Genomic DNA, 25,539 nt, shown 5'->3' on the forward strand with positions numbered 1-25,539 from the left:
CTATAAACTAAATTTTTAAAGCTTGTTTTTTCAAGAAATTTCCAATACATGATGAATTTAGTACGCAAAGTAGGTACATCAATTAGTAAAAAAAAGAAATTTCAGTTTTCTTACTTATTTATTATTCACTCATTTCTGATTGTGTACTCACTCGTATTTATGCATTTAGCGTTATTTAGCTGATTAATAAATAATGCCATCCAGCCATCCTTTTGCATATTCTACTGCCTCTTAAATACTTTTGCGGTTATATAAGTAGGAACTAAAAAATAGCAAAAAGAAACATTTTACGTTTCCATTTTTTTCAAAAAAGCTACACATTTAGCAGCATCCACTCCAGTACATTTTTTAAATTATTACAATTTTTCCAAGACTTTTTCCACCTATTTTGCATATCTATATATAAAGTATAAGTATCTTTAATTAAGTAAATAGTTAACTGCTTAATTCATTACTTAATTATGAGACCATTAAGTCAATTTTACACGGGTGTTACAAAGCTTTTCTTTTAGCCTAACCTTTGGTTTATTGAATTACCGTTAAATTCACAAGTACTGATTTTTGTTACGTATGAATGTATTTCATGAAATTTCATGAAACTCCATGAAATTCCATGTCTATTTTAAATATATAGCTACCTTACAAATAATACGAATATTGCAGTGATTCCTTCATTTAACTATCTTAAATACGTGCCATTAATTAATTTTTACTCGGATTTGTTATCTGTCTTTTGCCAGTTGAATTATTGCTATTTTCATTATTACTCGAAAAAATAAGCTATTTAGCTCAGTTGATAATACTCGGGGGCATAGTCGCTCGAGATGTTTGACAAGAAATTGAGGTCACCGGACGAATCGGCACCCACGTCGGGATTAAAGTATGGATTTTGATGATGACCTTGATGGTGGTGTTGCTGTTGATGATGATAACTCGACGTGACGTAGTCGTTGGAAGAATTGTGGTGGTACGAGGACGCCGCGTGTGGGTGGTGGTGACCACCCCCGTAATTTACGTCATCTTCACCATAATAATCGCCCCCACTTCCGGTCGGGATAACAGGAACGGAGGAGGAGGAGGCGGAAATCTGGTCGTAGAATCCGGCGGCGTCGACAACGACGCCACCACCATCGACGAGCGGTGTCGTTCCCGCTGTTCCTGCGGTGGCAGTTGAGGAGAAAGGACCGGAAGTTGGCCCACCGGAAGTGGGTGACGTATACGGCGAAGGAGACGGGTAACCTCCTGCTTGATGATGCGGATATGTCGAAGAGGTGGACGAGTATTGCTGCTGCTGTTGCTGGTGAGAGTATGATGACGATGAGGATGACGACGTCGAGGAGGATAACGTGGCACCGTACGGAGAGGAATTGTTACCGGGGGAGGAGGAGTATCCTCCCGTGAGGTGGTGTTGTTGAGGTTGGTGGTGGTACTGGGTGGTGGGGTAGGTGGTGGTGCCATAACCGGAAGTGTGGTCTCGGATGGGGATCTCGGTATTTCCTCCGCTGCCATACGTGTTATTCGACACGATAGAAGATTGTTGTCCTCCTCCCGTTGAGTATGGATTGTTGTACGGTGAGGAGGATGAGGAACTGCCAGAGGTCGGATAATACTGACCGTACGATGCCCCACCACCACCACTTATCGAATCTCCACTGATGGGATATCTCGTCGAATGGTGGTCACCTCCCAACTGATTAGTAGTTATCCCATTATTTTTAGAGGCACGTCCCATCCCATAAATGGACGACGACCCCGATCTTCCTCCCCCATTCGAAGAGTACGAAGAATTTGAAGTATCCTGCAACAGCGTCCCTTTGAGGACCGTGCCCCCATTGAATCTCGTATAATCCATGCCATGTGAACTTCCTGGGTGTAGATTTGCTGAATTATTTTTCCCCTTCTTATTACTCCCCCCACCGCCACCGGTCCCCAATTTCGCCAGGTTAGAACTTAGCCCAGAAATCGCCGCGTTATTCTTGCCACACGTCGTAGCTCCGTATTTCATCTCTTTTTCGACCCCCAACGTCAAACTGTTCATGGAGGCGTTATTATTGTCGTAATCGTACAAATCGACCTTTTCCAGTTTTGGGTGGCAGCCGGTCGTGTCATCCTTCGTCAAAATGTGGTGTTGTAAAGAGTTATTATTGTCCTTGTAGTAGGACGAGTTATTATTTTCGCTGCCGTCCAGGGGGGCGAGGAGGAGTTGATTGTTCATGAGTTGCGAATTTTTTGCAGCCGCTTTCGCCTTCGCGGCGGCGGTTTGTTTCTTATTGGGAGGAGTGGAGGTGGTTGATGGCGTCGTCGTGGTGAGGGAGGTGGGCGTGGAGGTGGACGTGGTCGATGGCGACGAGGAGGAGGGCTGGGCGATGGGTTGGGTGAGATCACAACTTTGACAACTTTTCTTATCCAGGAGGCCGTCCGGGGAGGAGAGGGAGGGGGAGGAGGAGGGTGTGCCGGATTTGTCTTCGAGGAGGGAGGAGGAAGATTTCTTTTCTTTGGAGGAGGAGGATTTTCCATCTTTCGTGTCGTCTTCGTCCCCACTTTTCGTCACGGTTTGTCGTTTGTGTTTCATGCGGCGGTTTTGAAACCAGACCTGGGAAAAGAATGGATCATTAGGTTTTGGCTTTTTTTGGAGGGGGGGGGGATTTTAATAGGGGAATATTTATTTGGTTTACTGTACCTTGACCTGTGAGGAGATAAAGAAAAAATTGATTAGTTTTTATTGGTTATGCAAAAGGTATTTTAATTATTTATTAACGGTAAATAATCAGTGTTCCGTGATGCATTTTTAGGATGAAAGATTGATTGAGAAATATTGATATTTTCGTGGGAAAAAAATTTCTGAAAAAAATGATCCGAAACAATGTCAAATTTCATAAACTATTTCATATCGAAAGTGGACAGGCAAAGGAATTATCTAATTAAATATGTCTCGAAGTATTACAAATTTTTCTAAAATTCTCTTAATAGGCATCAAACCATAACATCAAATCGAACTTTTCAAGTCGCTAGATAACGCAAATTACAATAATTCACAGAATTTCATATTTCATTCATTTTAAATAGAGATCATGCCAGGAAATTTCTTTAAAATGTTTGGAAACATAACTAATTTTTTTAATAAATCTTTTGGCATACCAAAAATATCGGACCATTTCTGTATCTTCCATGTTTTAATAATATTATGAATTTTTCCAAAATTCTCAACTGGCATGGAGTTATAACATAAAATTGAACGTGTCAAGTCGCTAGACAAAGATAACTCAATTTAAAAATAATTAACAGAATCTCATATTTTCTTATTTTTAAAAAGATATCAGGAAATTGTTTTAGCAAAAAAAAACGGCCGGAAATATAAACAATGATTTCCCATAAATTTTTTGTAATAAAAAATGGGATACACCAGATGATCTCTACCTACTAATCGTTTTAATATTATTATAAATTTTTCCAAAATTCTCAACTGGCATCGATTTGTAGCAAAAAAATTAACATTTTTTAGGTCGCCAAAAGTTATCTAAACAAATTTACTCCTCTCTGGATTCAAATATCTCTGTCAAATCTTTTGCAAAATTTCTTTCTAATCAAATTTGTCTCTCTTCGTCTTTGTAATTTGGTCAAAGTATGTATGTTTGTTAGGCGATTCAACTGTTATTTAAACCTTCCCCCACTTAAATTCAGTAATTTCTTAGAAAATCTAATGACTTTTAATACGGTAGAATAGAAATAAAAGTGTTCAGAAAAAGTGAAAAAATACATCACGTAGAATTCTGTTAGTAAAAATGTGTCCGAAAATTAAACCAAAAGTTTGAACTTGGATTGATGCCTTTTAAATATTTCATGAAATTCAGGTAATTTCTTTTAAAGATGCTCGGAAATCGAAACAATGGCGGAACAAATATTTTTAAAGAATTGCCCACAAGAACAAATACGACCTACGATTCATCTTTAAGAAACACATTTTATCTTAAATTCTCAATTGACGTTAACTCGTTACACATAAATTCCCATGAAAAAATTGAAAAAATTTCATATTTTTAAATTTACGAACGTCCCTACGTATCACGTAATTTAGGTTTTTTGAAAAATTGTTTGAGGAATTTGTTTCCTCTAACGTATTTAATTATACAAATTCAACTTTAATACTTAATTTAAGAAACTTTTAAAATCTAATTTTTTGAGCATCCTTTGTGCAAGCACGGAACACTGAAAATTTACGCAAACTTTAAATCCGTACCTGTCGTTCCGAGAGGTCTAGCGATGCCGCAATTTCGATCCGTCTGGGTCGACAGAGATATTTGTTAAAGTGAAACTCCTTCTCTAACTCGAGCAGTTGCGTGTTCGTGTAAGCTGTCCGAAGGCGACGGGGAAGTCCATTCTCTAATTTAAAAAAACATGAAAATATTTAAATATTTTATAAGAAATTGGAGGTCAATTAATTCTACCAGTGGACACAAACGACCATAAATAATTAGATAATAAGGCAATTCACACAGTCCTTGGCAATTAAATTAGTTGGTTTGTGACAAATTGAGCTAATTCACGCAATCGTTGGTAACATTTTAAAAATTCCGTAAACTTACAAAATTTTACAAATATTTCTGAGGAAAATTATCTTACAAATTTTTGTAAGCTAATAAGTCTTATCTTCAGATCAACTACGCCGAATTATTATCTGTTGAAATTTCATTTATATATCTGATCCGATTTTATCCACATTCGACGCAACAAGGTGACAAAACACTTGAATTAAGTCCAAGCAAAAAACTGCTCTTTGCAATTGTAATTTTTACCCAAATTCGTCTGTTAGGACATATACTTGTTCGTATATTTATAATTTTTACTCAAAAATGGACTTCAGAAATGTGATACTTAAAGTAATAATTCATAATCTCACATTCACTAAAAGATATAATTTTTATAGAAGTTTTTTTTCGATTTGGGTGATGAGTTGCATTTGAAACTTGGTTTTTCATTTATAATCTTGGTTACACACCTTTGTAACCTGATAGAGTTAACTATAGTAAATTGCAAATATTCAATTGTATTTTTTTTGCAAATGTGGACGCCAAACATAAAAATTATGAATTTCAAGAACTTTAAAATTCTTTGAAGATTTCTACCCCTAGGTTTGTGGATTAAAGTTAGGTATTCCATTTAAGAAGTCTAAAGTCTATTTCTCAAATTGCGGATTATTTAGCATTCTTCTCGAAAAATTTACTGAGTGACAGACATCTACATTTACTTTATATCATGAAATGTAGTTAATTGGCAAATAATACGCATGTGATCGTTATTTTTGCAACATTTTGCACAAATCTTTCTTCAAAAATCTTAAAAGTGTTTCTCAAATTGCAGATTGTTTAGCACTCCATTTCAAGAGTACAAATTTTTGAAAATTTGCTCAGATCCTTGTTTTGTAAAAGGTTGCAAAATTATTTTACTAAACGCACGAATTTTACAAGTTACAAATGACTGCGTGAATATTTGGCCTATCTTCTATTAATCCTCACGATACCATAAGATGTTGAAATATTTCATATGTATGTAGTTTTTACGTTTCAAGACAATGAGGAAATTCATGCAGTCACTGACAATATTCTAAAATTTTGTAAAATAATTTTACAAACTTAAACAAAGTAAAAAGACGCTCTAGTTTATAAAAGTTTATAAAAATTTGTGGATTAATTTTCTTTAGAAATATGACTAAAATTGTGTAAAAGTTTGCAAGTTTACATTTTTGTTTACTATGTTCCCAATGACTGCGTAAATTGTCTCAATGAATTAGTTACGAATAAATACTGTGTTAGTGTCATTCCATAATTTAAAATTATATAAAAATAACTTTTCGTATTCTTAATTAGATTAAGAACACCTTCATCGGAAAGTAATTGCCATTTCAAGTCATATTTGCATATTTACTTATTTTCATACAACTTTCTCCATCTGCAAATTCAGGAATATCATGTTGCTTACAAGTTACGTCCTTTTTTAGCATAACAAAGTGATCTTAATCAATACAAGATCAATTAGATGTATATTATTAAAAATGCAATTAAGCACGATACATATTTCTGAAATTCCCTACATTTTCTGGAAACTGTATCCACAAATTTTTTGTAAGCAACACCTTAATTATTAAAATGCAAAAATTTCAAAATTTTTTCAAATCAATTTCGTACGAGTTTTAATACAAGCTTAAATTCATTGTCAAAAAGAAAGTTGAATGTTTCCGAAAAAGAGTCATCATCATTCTATAAGTATGAATTTGCACACTTCCACCTGAAATGACGGGCCGTGCATGAAAAATGTGACCTCCGATTAATGGATGTCATGGATCTTTAGTAGTTAGGATTTTGAATCACTCGATATTACTTTACCCGAAAATAAAAACTCACTGATTTTTGAGCTTTCTTCTTTCTCAACCTGAATTTTGTGTAAATGAGCAGTTCAGTAAAATTGTTGTTACTGCTACCCAGTGAATTCACAACAATTTGAGAAATATATTTACGATTTCATTACCACTTAATCTTAAACTATAATTTATACATGACTCCAGATTTTTAATTATTCTTGGCGTCCAGATATTGCATACAAATAAATATATGTAATTAACTTTACAAAACTTATGAAAATTGGGATTTCTGGTTGGGTCAAATATTATCATGATTTTTGTAAAGTGTTAGTTTGAGTACCGGTAAGCTGCTCGCGCTCATCTGCACTCGCTCATCTGCTCACGCTCATCCGCACACCCTCGATTGCACACCTACACATTTTGCACACGGATGATTCTGCACACCCTCATCGTCACACCCTCAACTGCACACATACACATTCTGCTCACCAATCAGTCTGCACACCTAATTATTCTCTGTTAAAATTTATGAGGGTTATAAGGATGGTCACAAATATTTTTGGCCCCAATTGACGAAATGAATTTCGTCAGAAGAAAGAATTTTGTGTGACCAAATTTTATTTTAACACGGAAATATTGTTACATCACGGGATTTAAACCAAAACGTCGAATTTATAAACTTATATAATTTATAAACAAAGTTTATAAATTTATATAATTTATGTATTTGCAACTTGTAATTAGCTTGTCATTGCCAATATTACACTGAGCCACCGTCATTCAATATTAGCAGCCAGAATAATTTTAATAAATTTTTAGTAAAATTATTTAGTCCTAGGAAAAATATTTCCTAGGACTACGCATAGTCGAAACCCCTCATAAATTTTAACAAAGAATAATTAGGTGTGCAGAATGATTGGTGAGCAGAGTGTGTGCGTGTGCAGTTGAGGGTGTGCCGATGAGGGTGTGCAGAATCACCCGTGTGCAAAATGTGTAGGTGTGCGGATGAGCGCGAGCAGATGAGCGTGTGCATATGAGCGCGAGCACAATATAGGACACCGTTTGTTTAAAGTGTTGCGAAATCGTAATCAACAAACTTTAAGAGATGCAAGGAATCTGTTAAGATTAACAGGGAATTGTAACTTGATTTTTGTTCATAGTTTTGTTAATTTGGTAGATATTACAATTTGTAATTTACAACTTGTAAATTACAAACTACGGATGAAGTACAAATGCATCTCAATTATAGTATATTTTACTAATTTTTATATTTCTCAATATCGGCGTAGATATAACAGAAAGTTAACATATAAAAAATCTAGATATTTATTCATCTCTTCACAATATTTATTCTTGACTTATTCAATGAGGCAATTCACGCAGTCTTTGGTAACATCGTAAACTCCGCAAATTCTGTAAACTTATAAACTTTTACAAATATTTCGAAGGAAAATTAGCTTTCAAATTTTTGTAAACTTGCTCAGATCAAGAGCGTCTCTTTGTTTTGTACATACAGGTTTGTAAAATTATGCTACTAAACGCACGGATTTTACAAAGTTACAAATGACTGCATGAATTGCTTCATAGTTCGCAAAATGAACTGCAAACATATTAAAGAAGAATTATATGTCAAGAGAAGTATTCATACATAAATGGGAACCTCTTGCAAAGAAATTTCCTCTGGTATTTTAGAAAAACTTGCGGGTTTTATGACTGTGTGAATTGTTTCATACATAATTTACAAAATTTCCCAGTGAACTTTATATTAAACAGGAGTTATACATCATGAAATGTATAAATAGGAAGCTCTCACTAACAAATTTCCTCACTCGGGGTAACATGACACAAAGTTTTCGCATAAAAATCCATCTCATCATCAATGAAAACGCTATTAATTAACCCCCTCCTTCTAAAAAATCGATTCCTCCTCATCCCATCCGCACGTCCCCCTTGGAGTAAAATGTGAAAGGTCTCCTCGTTCTTAAGAGGCGGAAGTCACCACATTTCGAAAGAGAAATGATTGATTTCCTCTTCTCATCCAGCTCTTGTGTCTCTTGTGAGACTTTTGTGTCTCACTCTTGCTGACTGACTGACGGCTATGACAAGTCGGGCAGACGTTGAAACTTTGACTTACTCGGCGAACGGACGGACGGATGGATAAGAAAGAAGAGGATGGATATCGCCTCACTGAACTCAACTTAACACAACAAAAATGTGCATAAGCCAAGAAAAACAGAAGAAAACCGCTAAGATAGCATCTTCCCTTTGTTAGACCGGAAACAGTAGTAGTAGCTTCAGCTCCAGAAATGTCGACGTCTTGTTCTTCATGAGGGAAAGAGGAAGAATGTATGTATCGTTTTGAAAAGTAAAAAAAAAATTCGAAATAAGTTTTTAGCATGGTTTTTTGGTTGTTGTTGTTGTGAGGTTTGGTGATACAGTTTGTTTTGATGGCGGTGGCATTTTATTTTGTAAATAAGGTCATTGTAGTTTTTAGCTAAATGAAGTTCAAAAAGTGGAAAGTTTTTTAAAATGTGGCTGTTATTAATGCAATTACTAATTAAGTCATGAGTTTTCGAAAATATCTATATCAAAATAAATTTCAATTTGTACCAGAATTTTAAACTTGGTAGATCGTCGAAATACACATTTTACAGTAAAAAATGATCGAAATCGGGCCCAATTTCATAATTAATACTTGATTAGTTAAATTAACCAACTGGAATTCAAATATTTCGAAAATATATATGTAAAAATACTATAAATTTCAATTTATACCATAATTTTACCCTTGGTCTCGTCTAAATACACATTTTACGATTAAAAACCATTATCAAAATCGCTCCAAATTTCATAACTTTCTCCTTACCACGTGCCCAATTTGCCAAATAGAATTCAACTTACTACAACTTCTTCAAAAACCTATATATTAATTTCATACCTATTTTAAGAAATCTATTTCCGTGCATTTAAAATATTCCTCCTCCAAAAATGTCAACTTTATAAATATAAACATATTTCCATTTTTCCTCCCACACCAAACACCAAGAAAAAAAATAGTTTGTCTCACTAAAAACTTTTCCATGCCAAACCAAGCCAAGAGCTCTTCGCTGACTTTCACTCATGCGGAGGAGGAGAGAGAATAAGTATTTTCGATGCATCGGATATTGAGATGAAGACAAAGTATGAAAAAAAATTCGTGGTGGCGTTGTGAATAAGATATTTGTATAATTTAATGTGTAAGAGAGAGAGACCCCTTCACAAAGGGGAGATAAAGGGCGCTATTGTTGTCGTGCAGCCATTGTGTTGTATTTGTCACGAGGAGGAGAAAGCAGTATGGCTGGTGAGAAAGAAAGAAAGAAAGGTGGCAGAGGAGAGAGAGAGAGTTTGCCACCGTTTTTTGTGCGCTGGGATTAAGGCGGATTTCTCATTTCTGAAATTCTGATCGACGGCTTATCTGTTGGAATCTCTTTTGTATTGTGTATAGTTTCTCACAAACAAAAGCAGCAGCAGTAAGGCGAGAAAGAGAGAGAGGGAGGAGGATGAGGAGGAAAGGACACTCTTAAAAATTGGAGGCAGTAGAAGGAGGACGACCATTGTTACGAACCATTGTTACCAAAGAGAGGTGACGAAAAGTAGGCTAAATTGGTACCCGAGAATATTAGACAAAAAATCACAACGCAAAAAAAAATCAAGAAATTTTCTGTAACGCGCTACAACTCTATACATAAAAATTGAAAATTTTTCGTGAAGAAATATGGGAAAGTTGTTTGTCAATAAAACTTTTAGCAAACATATAGAAAAACTAATAGTAAAATTATTTCCAAAAGTGTGACAAAATTTACAGATGGCAGAATTGACAAGAAATTTTGACTAGATTTAACAAAATTAAAAGTACAATTCGCTACAACACTTTGTCAAAGTTGACGATAATTTTCAAATGAATGGAAAACTTGGCGATACAATTTTTAGCAAGAACTAACAATAAAATTGTTTCAAAAAGTAGGCCAAAATTAACACCAAAGAATTTATCAAGTTAACAGGAACAAGTATTGGTAGATAACTCGAAAATCACAATACTAAAAAAAACTTATTCGCCCACTTTTGTCATCTTATTCATTTTGACCCCAAAATTTTCCAAGTTCAGAGGAACAATTTTGTAAATAGATTTCTAAGCGTGCCCTTTCCAACAATAGAATACACAGAGGACACAAAAGTTTGCCATGCATGGTGAGAGTGAAAGTCTGTCTGCGGGGTGGTGCAAGAAGACGAAGGAAGGATAATCATATTCCAAGTTATATTTTATTTTGGGGATTGGATTGCATGTCTTCATTAATTCATCTCCCATTGATCTCCTCTCTTCTTCCTCCTCGTGTTGTGCAATCCTTCATCTCCCAAGAAGAAGCCGGCGCTTAAATGACTTTCTCTTTTCGGGGGGAGACCAACCAAAAACCGAAAATGAGAGGGTGTTGCGTGATACATATCTGTCTCACTCTTCTTCATCTCCTTATTATTCGCATATAGTAACGTAATAAATGATACGAAATTCACGAGTAATCATATAAATACACTCTTGGAAATCCAGTATTAAAATAATACCAAGCGGTATTCATATATCTATGACTCTACCAAAGTGGTATTGATAAGTAATACCGGCCGTGTAGTTATAGCTCGGTAAACCCTTTAACGTGTATGATTAACGACAAGAAAATGCATTAAATCGGGGACACTATAAGTATGCTGTGGTCATGGCGCGGGAGGAGAAATTCAGGAGTTTTTAATAAAACTCGAGAAACTGGAAAATCAAAAATTTAACATTGCGTTGTATAGGGAAATATCCAAATATTTGGGAAGAAAATGTTCAAATTTAGCATTGTGTTGGCATAGGAGAAATCCCTCAAAATTGCAACAAATTTTAGGTCGCGGAGAGAAAATGGTGAAAATCAATGACCTCCTAGAAACGCTTCCGCGCCATGACCACGATTTTTTAGGACGACTTTTGTCGTACTTCCGAATTAAACCATTTCTTATAAAACGACAATTGTCGTCGTTACAGTTTAAAGGGTTAAAGTTTTACCATACCAGGTCTTCATATTTTGCAATTATTCATCTCCTCCACCAAGAAGAAAAAGCCGGCGCTTAAATGACTTTCTCCTTTCGGGGGGAGACCAACCTAAAACCGAAATCCGAAGCATGGTCTGATCTGGTCTGGTTGCGTTATATTATTATTCCACAGTAATTTAGTAATTGATAGGATGTATTATTTGCAAGTAGATAATCGCGTAATCGTAGATGCATAAATTTGTGCAAAACTTGATTACATACAATGGTGATTACGAGATGGTTGAATCTGCAAAAAAATTTTTGACACCTTATTTCATTAATACTATAAAAGTTACCAAAAAAACTCTTATACGGCGTCAAAATTTACACAATATTTAAGATGCATAGTTTTGTTAGTTTCAACTTTGAAAATTTTCAGATATTAATTACCTTATATTATTTTAATTTCCCCATATTTTAAAAGTGTGTACGATTTTTATCTCAAACATTTATTTGCATACGCAAATTAGCAAAACTGTACTGTAATGTCACCAGGAGAAAAAAGTTTTCGCTCGTTCAAACTATTTATCATTAAAAATTAAAATTTTCTCGGATTTTGAAAAGTATGAAAAATTAATCTCAAAATCATCAGAAATTGATGCCATCTTAGAAATTCTCATTGACAGCCATTGAATACGGATAGAGTGAGATTAAAAATATGACAGAGTTATTCCACCTTAACAAATTTTACTAGTCTCGATAAAAGTGGAAAAACAGTATTAAAATCGCAAATTTTATATTTGCAAGTTCTATCGCCGTTGTGAAAAATTAAAAGTTTTTATAATAATATTAAGTTCATAGGTTAGATAACTCCAACGTTAAACTGTTGTTAAAATTAAAAGAGCCGTGTTCATTTTACGTTCAATTGCGTAATCTTGCAATTTACGTAACTTCTTTAAAAAATTAAATAACTACTTCAAAAGATTGCAGAATCTGTGTCTCAAATTTTTGCAAAGTTTTACAAACTTTACACAATTTACAGTTGTAAAACTTCGCGTAAATTGATATATATGTAATTTTTTAACGAATAATTCGCACTAATTTACTTAAAAAAGCTTGTATTATAAGACAAACTTCATTTCATATTTAGCCAGCCACGTATTTGACCTTGATTATTCAAGTCACCGTATGAAAGGCAAAGGTCACCCTCCTGTTATTGATGAATGTTATTGTATGCACGTACATAAACTACACACCCCAACGAAGCAAGCCGTATGAATTATGATTAATGCAGTTTGGACCGTTCATAAAGGATGCCGCATCTTTAATCAGCTTTACATAGAGATAATTTTAAATTTCATGTTGAGACAATTCACGCAAGTGATAACATCGCAAACTCCATTAACTTACAAACTTTTATAAAATTTTAGAAATATTTCGAAGGGAAAGTTACTTACAAATTTTTGTAAACCAACTTAGATCAAGAGCATTGTGTATTTTGTAAAAGTAACTGAAGTTACATTTTTTGCAAAGCTTGCGGATTTTACAAAGTTACCAATGACTGCGTGAATATTTGGTTAACATCCTAAACAAACCTTAACTGTTTAACTCTTGCATATGTAAATTTGCAGATATTGAGGCAATTCACGCAGTCATTAGTAACTTTGCAAAATTTTTAAATTTTATAAAATAATTTTAGACTTCTCCAAAATAAAACGACGCCCTTGATCTGAGCAAGTTTACAAAAATTTGTACACTATTTTCCCTTAGAAATATTTGCAAAAGTTTGCAAGTTTACGGATTTTACAAAGTTACCAAAACCTACGTGAATTGTCTCATTCCAAAAAAAATTCGTGACATGCTTTACACACGACCCCCCATACATAAATGTTATCCATCTCGTCAGAATTCTACCAGTATCGTCGTCCTCGTCGTGGTCCCCACAATTTGAGGGCTACCAACCACTTATGGCACCACTTTGGTGAACAGATGCACTTCGTGGTCGTGGTATCGTGCATGTGTGTGTGACCCGGATGCTCCCATTTGTCTCCGGTGATTCATCGGAGTCACGTGAGCTGAATTTTAATCAACAACGAAAATTCGGCTTACTCCGGCAAGACGAGAAAGAAAGAAGAGAAGCGTGTGTAGTGTTTTTTTTCGGTGTTATTCTATTTCACCTTAAAAATAAATAAAAGTTTCTTATCTATTCTCTCAAAAAGTTCGGAAAGAAAAAAGAAACCTGCCTAAATTTTTGGAAGTTTGAAGGTTTAGTTTCAGACGGAACCTTCAAACTTTACTTTTTTTGGGGAATATCTAGAATGAAATTGAAGGTGTTTTTTCTTAGAGATTGGGAAAAATTTATTATGCTAAACTGGTAAAAATTTGGGATAAAATTTTATCGGGGGTGTTACATATGTATGTTTGAGATGATTGTTATGACTAAATTGGTAACAAAATGGGGACAATTTTGATGCTAAAATGGTAGAAATTTGTTATCAAAGTGAATGAGAGATTTTTTTTTACTCTGAGATGTTTGTCACGCGTGTAAATTATGCGAAATTGCAATTGTAAGTAATGAAAGTTTTACAATTACAAAATAACGAAATTTGATAAGTTTAGAAATAATTTGCAACCTCATTTTCACGTACAATTTTCGTATTAGAAATATCCGTGGACTGTCTTAACTCCGTTCGAGCTCCAGTGCTAAGAATCTATTTAATTTTTATTTAATGTTATTAGATTTTTATCGACATTTGGCGTAGCAAGGTGACAAAACACGTGCCTTAAGTCTAAACACAAAAATAGTCTTTGTAATGATAATTTCTACTTAAATTTATGTGTTAAAATGCATACATAGATATGCGTTCGTATAATTTTCACTTGGAAATGCACTTGAGAATGTGAGATTTAAAATAATAATTCATAATTTCACATTATTCACTTAGGATATAATTTTCCTTAGAGATATAATTTTCGTACTAATTTCTTGATTCGATTTGGGTAATAGTAAGTTACATTTGTAACATGGGTTCCATTCAGAATCTTTTATGTACAAATTTGTGGAAACGTTTGTAAACTACGGATGAGTGTGGAGTTAACTAATATTTAATTGCAATGTTTTGCAAATGTGGACGCCAAACATAAAAATTATGAATTTAAAGAGACATAAAACAGTTTGAAGATCTATGGTCAAAAACCTTGATTTAAAAATCTTTAAGATACTTCTCAAATTGCGGATTGTTTTGCATTCCAGTCTAAAATTTACTGGGTGTATAACAAACATCTACATTTATTTACGCTACTCATATCATAAACTTATCTGTAAACTTTTTCGACTCAAAATATAAGGAAATTAGCATATTTTTCGTTTTATTTTGCTTTTTGACAAAGAGATAAATTTAATTAACTAACTAGTCAAGGGAATTTTAATGCTTAATTTATAATAATCCAAATAAGTCCTAACTGGTAAGAATCTATTATCCACAAAATTGTCAAGCCTGACACCAAATATTCTGAGAATTAATTCCATTTCTTCAGAAAAATGCAGATAAATTTAGCAAATGTATGAGTTATATGCCAACGAGTAAAACTAGTTCGTACAGATATTTAAAGTTCTATTGAAAAGATGTTTGGAGCGTGTATGAGTAATTGTGAAAGGTGCGTAACTGGAAAATATGCAATTGTTATTATTTGCAAAGTATGTATGGATGGCAATGGTTAAATCTTGGAAATTCATGAACCGTTTATAGCTTATGGATTCCTGCTTTCTTATTTTCTTAAAAATCAAACTACTCCATTTCAGAAATTTCAAATTCCAGATTGTTTAGGGTTCAATTTCAAATTTTTCTGTGGAACGAACTTCATTTATTTAGATATCATGAAATGTAGTTCATTGGCAAATAATGTTAACTTTTATTTTTGCAAGTTTGGACTTCAATCAGTGAAAACGGTGGAAATGCATGATCTTGTGTAGCTTATTTTAGATTTCCCGATTATGCTTTTCTTAAAAATCATTGAGAAATTTTAATTATAAAATTCAAACTTCAGAATGTTTAGAATTTCGTTTCAAAATTTACAAACATCTACATTTATTCACATGTTGTGAAATGTATTTATGAAATTGGCAAATAATAGTTAACTTTTATTTTTAGAGTTTTGACGTCAATCAGTTGAACCCGTAGAAATTTGTAGATTTATTACAGAATTATAAGTTCATTTCTACTAAAACATAGACTTATTCCATTTCTGAAATTTTGATTATAAATTTCTAATTTCATAATGTTTAGCATTCTATTTCAAAATTTACTGGGTAACGAACACTATTTATTTGCATATCATGAAATGAACTAAATTGGCAAATATGTAAGTGTAATTTTTTGCAAAGCGTGGATGCCAATGGTTAAAACGCTGGAAATTATGAACCGTTTATAACTTATAGATTAATGGTTGTCATTGTTCTATAAAACAACCTATTCTATTTCAGAAATTTTAAATATTTGAGAATGTTAATTTCATAATTTGTTAGGAATAATAAGCATCTACATTTGTTTACATAATTCATATCATGAAATGTATTTTAATTGGCAGACATTTAATATGCAAATGTTATTTTTGCAAAGTTTGGATGCCAATCAGCAAAAATATTGGAAATTGATAAACTGTTTATAACGTTTATAAACGTTTATAACTTACAGATTTTCCAGCCCTTCTGAACAACTGCTTGATTGTAAATCTTTTAAGTATAAATTTCAAGCTTCAGCATTCCATTTCAAAATTTACTGGTAACAAATACCTACATTCACTTACATATCAAGAAATTTGCTAAATTTGCAAATAATATGCAATTTTTATTTTTGCAAGTTTGGATGAAAATCAGTTAAAACATTGGAAATTCGTATCATCATTTATCGCTTATAAAATTTTGGGCTTCTTCTTTGTATAAAGTCAAACTACCCCATTATACAAATCTTTTTGTAAATTTCAAGCTGTGTATAGCATTTCATTTCAATTTTACTGGGTAACAAACTTCCTCATTTATTAACATTATTTAGTTACAAAGATCGGAGCGAATATGTGAAATGAGAACGTATGACGTCACTCCAATTACAACTATGGCCACCTTTTTTATCCTCGTCGTAACATGTCTCACTCACATTATTAAATAGCAAAAGAAGAAACTGAAGCTACTTATTGCGATCGACTTGTCCGTCCGTCCGTCCCACTGTCAGCATGATAAGCTTCGAACGAATCAAGTTTTTTTAGATGCTTGCAGATACCGACATATAATTCTAAAAGGAAGGAAGGAATTCGCTAAGTGACCTTGTAGGTCAAAGGTCAAGGGCCAAAAACTTGAAACTTTTTTGGTTTTAACCGTTTTCGACGTTATTTGAGGCAGGAATTTCAAAAATCACCATCATTTCTACGAACTTAAACTTTCTGACTGTAAAAAATGTAGAATCGTCAAAAATGGAGAATTTTCGCGTTTTGAAGTGCGTGATACTAAAATGTAGCATATTAAATCCCGAATTTTCCGCACTTCGCTTCCGCTAGTTAATTGCATCTGTTTCTGGATTCTATTTTCCTTGCCACCTTGCCAAGGTGGGAGTAGCAAAGTAAACGAGCAACCAATTTCGTAACGCGAAATATTTCTTACGAGTTTTTGTAAGGAAAGAGTTTTGTTGTTGATTACCTGTGGAAAGAGACGCTTGGGAATTGTTTACTGGGCTGAAGCTGAATTTCTCATTACGTAACAAAGTCTCCACTTTATACGAAACATTTAACTTTGTAGTTATGTATCTTGTTGAGCAACAACTTGCCTTGTTGGTCACGTTAATTGATTTAGCTTTGGTTTTGGCGTACCATAGTATTTTTTAACCCAGCAACATTTCGATTATGCATCTCGGTACGTCGGTCCGTCCGTATTTTTGTAAAAGTTATCGGATCGACGTGAAACTTGCTGTTTAAAAACCTCAAATTTTTCGTCGTCAAAAGATAATAGAGCGTTTTTCAAGCTGTGCGAAAAAAAATTGAGATTATTTTTGCAAATTGGTAATTTTTTTAGAAAATACAAAGCTCGAAAAAATACGGATAAAAAACATCAAAATTTTATTTTTAAGCTACGGAAAATTCTTACAATTTCAGTCTGTCAGTCGGTCTATATATTTCGTTAACTTATTCGATCGACACGTGAAACTTTATACATAAATTTAGTCGTAAAAATGTTTCAAATGTTTGGTTACAACGATGTCAAAAGGTAGAAGAACCTTTAACACGTTGGGCAATTCACGCAGTCCTTGGTAACTTTGTAACTTTAGGTAAACTTTGTAACTTTAAAATAGTTTTACAAAATAAAAAGCGCCCTTGATTTGATTAAGTTTACAAAAATGTATAAACTAACAATGGAGGTCTCCCAACGTATGCTCACAGATTTGGACCAAACTAGCGTCAATCGATCACAAATATAATTAGTATGAAATTTGCAAGTGGAACTATCTGCCAATGCTCAAGTTTAGCGGAGGTATTTGCATAAAAAGAGGAGAAAACGCACCCTCAAGGCTGGCAAATTTTTCATTTTCCAAATTTGCTGCGCATTTTTTCCGCTTTGGATCCGCCAAGATACTTCCATTTGCAAATTTCATACTAATTATATTTGTGATCGATTGACGCTAACCCATACGTTGGGAGACCTCCATTGTAAGTTTCCTAAGAAGAGTTTATAAGTTTACAGAATTTACAATGTTACCAAGGACGGCGCGAATTGCCCAAATAAATCGTAAGTTTTGTTAAGTTGTTAAATTTCTACTCCTAAAAGCAGATTGTAAGATGTTGATTAAATTTATTGTTAGATTCTTGTGCAAAATGGAAGACAATGGAATTTACAAATCATGCATACAAATGATACAGTTCACCGTGAACTGTTCACGTAATAGTTTTGCAGAATCCGTAAACTTTACAAAATTTTACGAATATTTATAAGAAAAATTTGCTTCAAAATTGTTGTAAAGTTATTCTGATCAAGGGCGTCTCTTTATTAAATATTTTATAAAAGTTTCCAAAACTATTTTACAAAGTTACCAATAAATGCATGAATTTCCTCACTAAAAATATGAGACCAGCACCAAATTTTGTTTCGTAAAACATCTTCTGGCTCGGGCTATATCAAGTTCCCCCATTTTTTAAAAATACAAACTTTTCAGATACGTGTCAAAATTTCATATTTTTATTATCTATTTTACTCTCCTTCCTTAATATTATTGGAACTTGCCTCCGTTTTTATGCCCTCCATTGTTTGTACCTTTACCAATTAAATATTTGAATTATTTGTGAATGGAAATTAAATTGCAAACTCAGCAAGAAACCGGACCGACTGTGAAGGTTTGAGGAGGAATGAAATAAATGTTTTAATTCTTAGTCATGGTCTTCGTCGTTACGCTATTATTTCTGTGGGACCAATTGTTGTTTGGCTGCTGTCTTTATACGTATGTAATGATGGACAATGTGGTAATGTAAAACCAGGGGACGCGATTGACATGGCCAGACCAGAGAGAGAACAAAGGCGAGATGGATACATAGATCTTTGAACTGGGCTTGGTTTTTGGCCAGGGTTCAATTTTCTGGTAGAAATTGGGTTTCTAAATAATTTGAATTTTTACCGATTTTTACCATAATTTGGGGTCAAGCGGTTAGATTTATTTAGCGCGAAGTTTAAACTGATTGTCTGTAACAAATTGGAACTAAATCAGCAATTTTCAAAAATTTGCTACGATTATTTATGGACTTATTGGAAGACTTGCGAGATAGTACGCAATAATTTGGGCCCAAATAAATGGTAACGATGAATTTATAGCGGGAAATTTAATACTTGTTACCAATTCGGTAAAAATCTGTTGCCAAACTTGGTTTGAGGTGAGGAAAAAATTAGTACAGAGGATTTTCGGCTGTAAACTTAATCCATATTTTCTATCGTAGCATGGAAATCTTTAGAAATATTTTTTTTTTCAAAAATATTGGTTATGCTGTCCGCCGATTTTAAAAATTATCAAAATTTGGACATTTATGTTTACAGATTGAAGATCCAGTCTTCTTCAGGCAGAATTTCCATTTATGCAATTCACGCACATTGGAAAATCCGTACATTTTGAAACTCCAAACCTTTTTCAAAATTCTATGCATATTTTGAAGGAAAATTAACTTACAAATTTTTGTAAACTTCCTCAGATTTTTATTTTGTACAAGTTTATAAAACAATTTTACAAAGTTTTCAAAGACCTGTGAGAATTGTCTCATTGTTCTATTTTATGGATTTTTTTTATTTCGAAATTTTACTCAAAATCTTAGCAATCAAAAATTTCAAATAAAAAATAATAATGAAATGAAACCCTACCCCTTGCCTGGATTGGATTGAGATGTCATTTGCGTTGTCGTGGTCGTCGTCGTATCGCGGTTGCCGAGCAGACCAAGCAATTTCTGGTTTAATAATTTTTGAGGGAATGCATTTACACGAGACTTTGAAAGGAATTGGCAAGTCATTTCGGAGAGGGAGAGTCAGCATGTGACAAAACATGAAATGAGCCACCGTTTAAGTTGAAATCTATTCACCCTTTTATTTCATGAGGCAGCCAATGACATGGTCCTCCTGCGTCTGCTGAGTTTCACATCACATCACTAAATCGACATCCGATAAATAATATTCCAGAAGGGAATAAACAAAATAAATTAAAAAGTTGGGGGAAAAAAGGAGGAAATTCAAGTCATTATATTTATTTATACAGAAGGGTTTTCACTTTTATGCTTTAAAGAGCAGAGAAAATGAGATAGATATCTGTCTCATTTTCCACGTGCAAATAAGAGACGAGGAACTCAGGGGTTTGTAAAGTTTGCAAAAAATTCACAACAAAATTACAAAAATTCACGCAGGTATCAGTGTAAAATTCGTAAATTCTGCAAACTTACAAACTTTTACAAAATTTTGCGAACATTTGGAAGGAAAATTACTCAAACACAAAGAAAAAAGAACCTAAATTGTATTAAAAATTATACGAATTTTCATCTTTGTCAATATCGGCGTAGATATTAACAATAAATAAAATTTACCTTTTTACTCAAGAAAAATTCATCTGTCACATGAGCCAATTCACACAATCGTTGGTAACATTGTAAAATCCGCAAGCTCCGTGAACCTACAAACTTTCACCAAATTTTACAAATATTTCCAAGGAAATTAGCTCCTAAATTTTTGTAAACTTGCTCAGATCAATGGCGTCTACTTATTTCGGAAAAGATTTCACATGACATCACTAAATCGACATCCAAAAATAATATTCCAGAAGAGAATAACCAAAATAGGTTAAAAAGTTGGGGAAAAACAGGAAATTGAAGTCATTATATAAACCGAGGGGGTTTCACTTTTGTTTTGCAGAACATGAAAAATGAGATAGATATTTTCCACGTGCAAAATGAGACGATGCACTCGAAGGTTTGTAAAGTTTGTAAAAAAAATTGTGAAATTAGAGTTTGACAAGAAGCAATTCACGAGGTACTTGATAACTTCGTAAAATCTGAAAGTTTTGTAGAATAATTTTACAAACTTCAATGAAATACAGAGACACCCTTGATCTGATTAAATTTACAAAAATATATAAGCTAATTTTCGTTTGAAATATTTATAAAATTTTTGTAAAGGATTGCAAGTTACAGAGTTTATGGATTTTACGCGGTTTGCCAAGGCCTGCGTGAATTGTGGCCAATATTTGATGCAATTTGGTAATTTAAAATTAGCAATGTCGTTGTAAAAGATCTTTCCTGGGCGGTATTTAATACTTGCGGATATAGTTCTTGGATAGTTCTTGGATAGTTCTTCTTTTTATCCCCAATTTGGTAACGATAATAGAAAATTTTAGTAGAAAACTAATAAATAAAGCGGTTACATTATTTGTATTGACAAATCAATTCATTTTTGAAGTTTGACTCGTGTTATAAATAAAATTTTACAACGAGCTTGGACAGCACAACGGTAAAAGGTCGTCAAGTCTGGCTCTGTAATTCAGAAGAAACCCCTGGTTTTCGCAAAAAGTTGGTAAAACTTGGTAAAGTTTTTGCCGATTATATAAATAATTTGGCAGTATGACTCCGATATAAAAATATTGAAAGAGTTATTAAATATGAAAATTAAATCTAGGTCCCTCAAAGAGTATAACGTCTTCAAAATTTTATCCATTTCATGAATTTCGAAATTTTTGCTGGCACAAATTTTACTTGTTTTTTTCACTTCAGAAAATAATCCATATTTTTTAACGCGACCAAAATTATAAGCGTCTGGTGGGATTTTAAAAATTTTTACAAATTTTCCTTATTTTTTTTAGAGGGACGCATTTGTTACAGTTAATTACAGTTTGGAGGGTTGAAAATTAGCACAAACAAAATAAAGACTGGATCAAACACATCTGGTCAAAATTAGTAATATATAAACCTTATTTATTTTCTAACATTCGGCGTAACAATTTGCCAAAATTACTAAAAAGTTACAACTTTGTATTATATCTGTACAATAAAATTTCCTCTGCAATCGTCAAAATTGTGCCTTTTACTCGCAGAGTACCATGAATTATATGTTGTTTGTGAAATGTTTACTTGATTTGTCTTTGTAGTTTTGTAAATTTGATAAACTAAACGCTATAAATTAACTAAATCTGAGCTTGAAGAAAATTCTTAATCTGAATTATACTGTACTTACATAAATTTTCATATTTATCAATATCGGCGTAAATATTTACACAATAAAATCAAAATTTTTATGTTTCCTTTTTCAAAAACGTAAGACGAAAAAATACTAATATTTTAAAAATATATAATTATTTCTTGACGAGCTAGCATTTACAAAATATCAAAAATATAAAGTCTAAGAAATCAAATGTATTCTAAAATTACCAAAATTTAGCTTTAAACTCTAAAAACTACATGAAATTAATCTTTGGGGATGTTTTTTTTCTGCTTTCAAAACGAACGCTAAAACTGCTCAGTTTTAAATAAAACTAAATACGACATTTGTCCGTTTTTTCTCTCAGAAACATGAGATTAAAGAATTATACTAATTCTTATAATCTGACATTCATGTAAAGATATAATTTTCATAGGTACAAAAATACAAGTTTTTTATGTACCTATTGCAAATATTTGGTTTCATACATGGTAAATATTCGTTCGTAAGTAAATCTTTCACGCAACTTTTCGTGTCAATCCTAGATTACATTTTACACGAAAGTAAGGATGAAATTCCTAAATAAAATGTCACCTTAGTAAAATAAAAGAGGATAAACATTATATTACACGCATTACATTATACAAGCTACAATTGTCCCTTTGAGACGGTGATATTTTTGTCACCGTCTTTTATTAGCGAGAAAGAAAGGAAGAAAGAATGGTGAATCTTTTAAGCCAAATTGTGGCTAAGGTGGCTACTTTATGTGAAGAACTGTCCGTCTGTCCATGTGTCTGTTTGTCTATATGTAATATTTTGATCTTTTACTATCAGATCTTGATAATAAAGAAAGTCACGAAGTTCTTGGCAACTTTGTAAAATTTCGCAAATTTTGTAAAATACAAAGCTAAATCAGTAATTTTACAACATTTTACAAAATAAAGAGGCACCATTGATCTGAGCAAATTTATAAAAAAATGTAAGCTAATTTTCCTCAAAAATATTTTTAACAGTTTGTAAGTTCACGGATTTTACAAGGTTACAAAGAACTGCGTGAATTGCCCCAATATCGTGCCAAATAAATAGCATATTAGTCCTGCTACCTTTCGTACTTTCCGAACTTTTTGCTGTTCTGCACTTCCGCTACTTTTGTACCTCCGTTTATAACAGATTATTTATTTTAAGACTCTGCCAACCAGCCCATTCATGAAGGCGAACTTAAATAATACGGGATGGCGATGATTTCACTATTTTTGCCGTCATCACCACCACCACCACCTTATCATTCTGTATGGTTGAGAGAGTCGCAAGATTTCAATACATTGTGCTGCCTCATCTTAAAAACAGGGGAGACGATGACGACCACGAAATACAAGGGTGGGCAAAATACTTTGTCGAAAATGCGCATTTTGAGCTTCGTCCTTACAAGGGAAAAACATAAAAATTCATGTTTTGAAGAAATTAACTTTTGGTCACTATCAAAATACTGTAATAATCTTCAAAAAACAAAATGTAAGCAAAGATTTATAACATACGAAATACTTAAACAAAGTGTAAAAACAAAGTAGCAAGACCGCTGTGAAAAGCTGATTTCTTCACAAAACATGAATTTTTTATTTAATGACTGCTGCCTTCTCAAAGTATGTAGATTCACGTCTTTTTTTGTGGCTGTAACAGCCCTGGAAATTCAAACTCTTTGCAAGAACGGAGCTTAATAACCTGCATTTTTACAAAACAATTTGCCCACCCCTGGAAATGGGATGAAATGAAAGAAAGCCAAGTGAGACAGACGAAACAGGTAGTATGGCATAGCATTGGGCGCAATTCGTACAAAAATTATGAATTACAGGGTTTAAATTTTAGTATCGAATTTTTAGCATTAAATATTAAATGTCCCACTAACCAAAAAGCGCATCTAACGTAAAATTCATATAAGCTACACAGAAATTTTTTTACATCGATGTTCAACTTAGCAAATAAACTTGTGAAACTATTTTTCATTTATAATTTAGTTAATGAATATAATTTTATTGAAATTGTTATATACATCCCAATTTTCAAAATTTCGAACTCCTGGTTCGATGGTAAGCAAGTGGTATTATGCAACCTAACACAAAATTTCGAAAAGTCAAAAAAGTCACAATTTTTTTACATGGATGTTCAAGTTTAGCAAGTAGCCAATTTTCCAATAAATACAATTTCATTGAAATTGTTTTACCAATTTTTTGAAAACTTCAAACTCAATTTCTCCACTTATATCACAAATTTCATGTAACTTCAACCAAATGAAAAATCGTCGTATGCTTATTTTAACTTAAAAAAGTTTATGGATTATACTGTTCAAATTTGAATTCAAATTTGAATCCAAATTTTACAACAATAAACGAGTCATGTATGGGACGTCAATCTAAGGCAAAATTTTGATCAAAAAATTCATAGAATTTTTTATATCGATGTTCAACTTAGACAAATAAAATTATTAAATTATTCTTTCCTTTATGTACAATAATATTAATAATTTTTAAATAAATACAATTTTATTGAGATTTTGAGCGTACCAATTTTCAAAATTTCGAACTGAATTTCTCCATTTTTATCGTAATTCAGCTTTTTGAAAAAGTCATGAAATATAATATCTACCTAATTGGGGAAAGAATTTCTTACAATGTTCGAATTTCAATCAACTGACAACAACTGACTGGCAACATTTCTTAATCCACGTATCACAATTTCATCCAAACTAAAATAGTATTTCAAGCTCAAAACGAAAATTTCTATCAAATATTTAGTAAATTGTGAATAATAAATTTCTCACTATTTCCAAATTTCAGCCCTCTATTAAAAACAAAATTTCCTAATTCATGTATCACAATTTCATTCAATTTAATCCAAACAAAAATAGTAATTCAAGTTTAAAAAGAAAATTTCCATTACATATTTAGCAAATTGTGAATAAATTTCCTACAATTTTGAAATTTCAACCCTTTTTACGTGAATAGTCTTCTCATCCAAATCATGAGGGGTGGGTGCAAACACATCTCATCCATCTTCCCAAATTTTGTATGCATGCACTTGTAACAAGGAAAATCGAAGGGTTAACGAATCCTCTCTTCTCGCTGTAACTTTGTTGTTCTGTTCATCTGATCATTGTATTCTTGTACTTCTTTGTTTGTCCTCAGAGAAGAGAAGAGAACAGCAGTTGTTGTACGCTGAGAGGAGCCAGTCACACATGGGACGACGATTATTGAGGTGTTTGCCGTGTAAAAAGGAAGATGACAGTGTGACAATGAATGAAGCTGATTGAAAGCTTTAACTCGTTCTATGAGGGGACCCAACAGAGGGGATGACATCCATTTAAAAGTAGGAGGCTAATATCTGACTGATAAGGTTGCTTAGAAGTGAGCCAAATTCTCAGTTGAACCGAGTTTGCTCATGCTCGGTCCGGTTC

General features: G+C 33.0%; 1 protein-coding gene across 2 annotated transcripts in view; it reads right to left on the reverse strand.

Moving 5' to 3' along the window:
* Positions 1–86: 86 nt before the first annotated feature.
* LOC110848981 (homeotic protein proboscipedia) overlaps positions 87–25,539 on the reverse strand; it is a 34,347-nt gene continuing 8,894 nt past the window's right edge. For both annotated transcript variants that reach the window (XM_022096354.2, XM_035851065.1), the window contains exons 3-5: positions 4,238–4,380; positions 2,681–2,686; positions 87–2,593 (exon numbers count right to left, since the gene is read on the reverse strand). In XM_022096354.2, the coding sequence (XP_021952046.1) occupies positions 785–2,593; positions 2,681–2,686; positions 4,238–4,380 (1,958 nt within the window). In that variant the 3' untranslated portion in view covers positions 87–784. The remainder of the gene's footprint in view (positions 2,594–2,680; positions 2,687–4,237; positions 4,381–25,539) is intronic.

Source organism: Folsomia candida, unplaced genomic scaffold (assembly GCF_002217175.1).
Source record: "Folsomia candida strain VU population unplaced genomic scaffold, ASM221717v1 Fcan01_Sc004, whole genome shotgun sequence".
In the NCBI taxonomy this organism is placed as follows: Eukaryota; Metazoa; Arthropoda; class Collembola; order Entomobryomorpha; family Isotomidae; genus Folsomia; species Folsomia candida.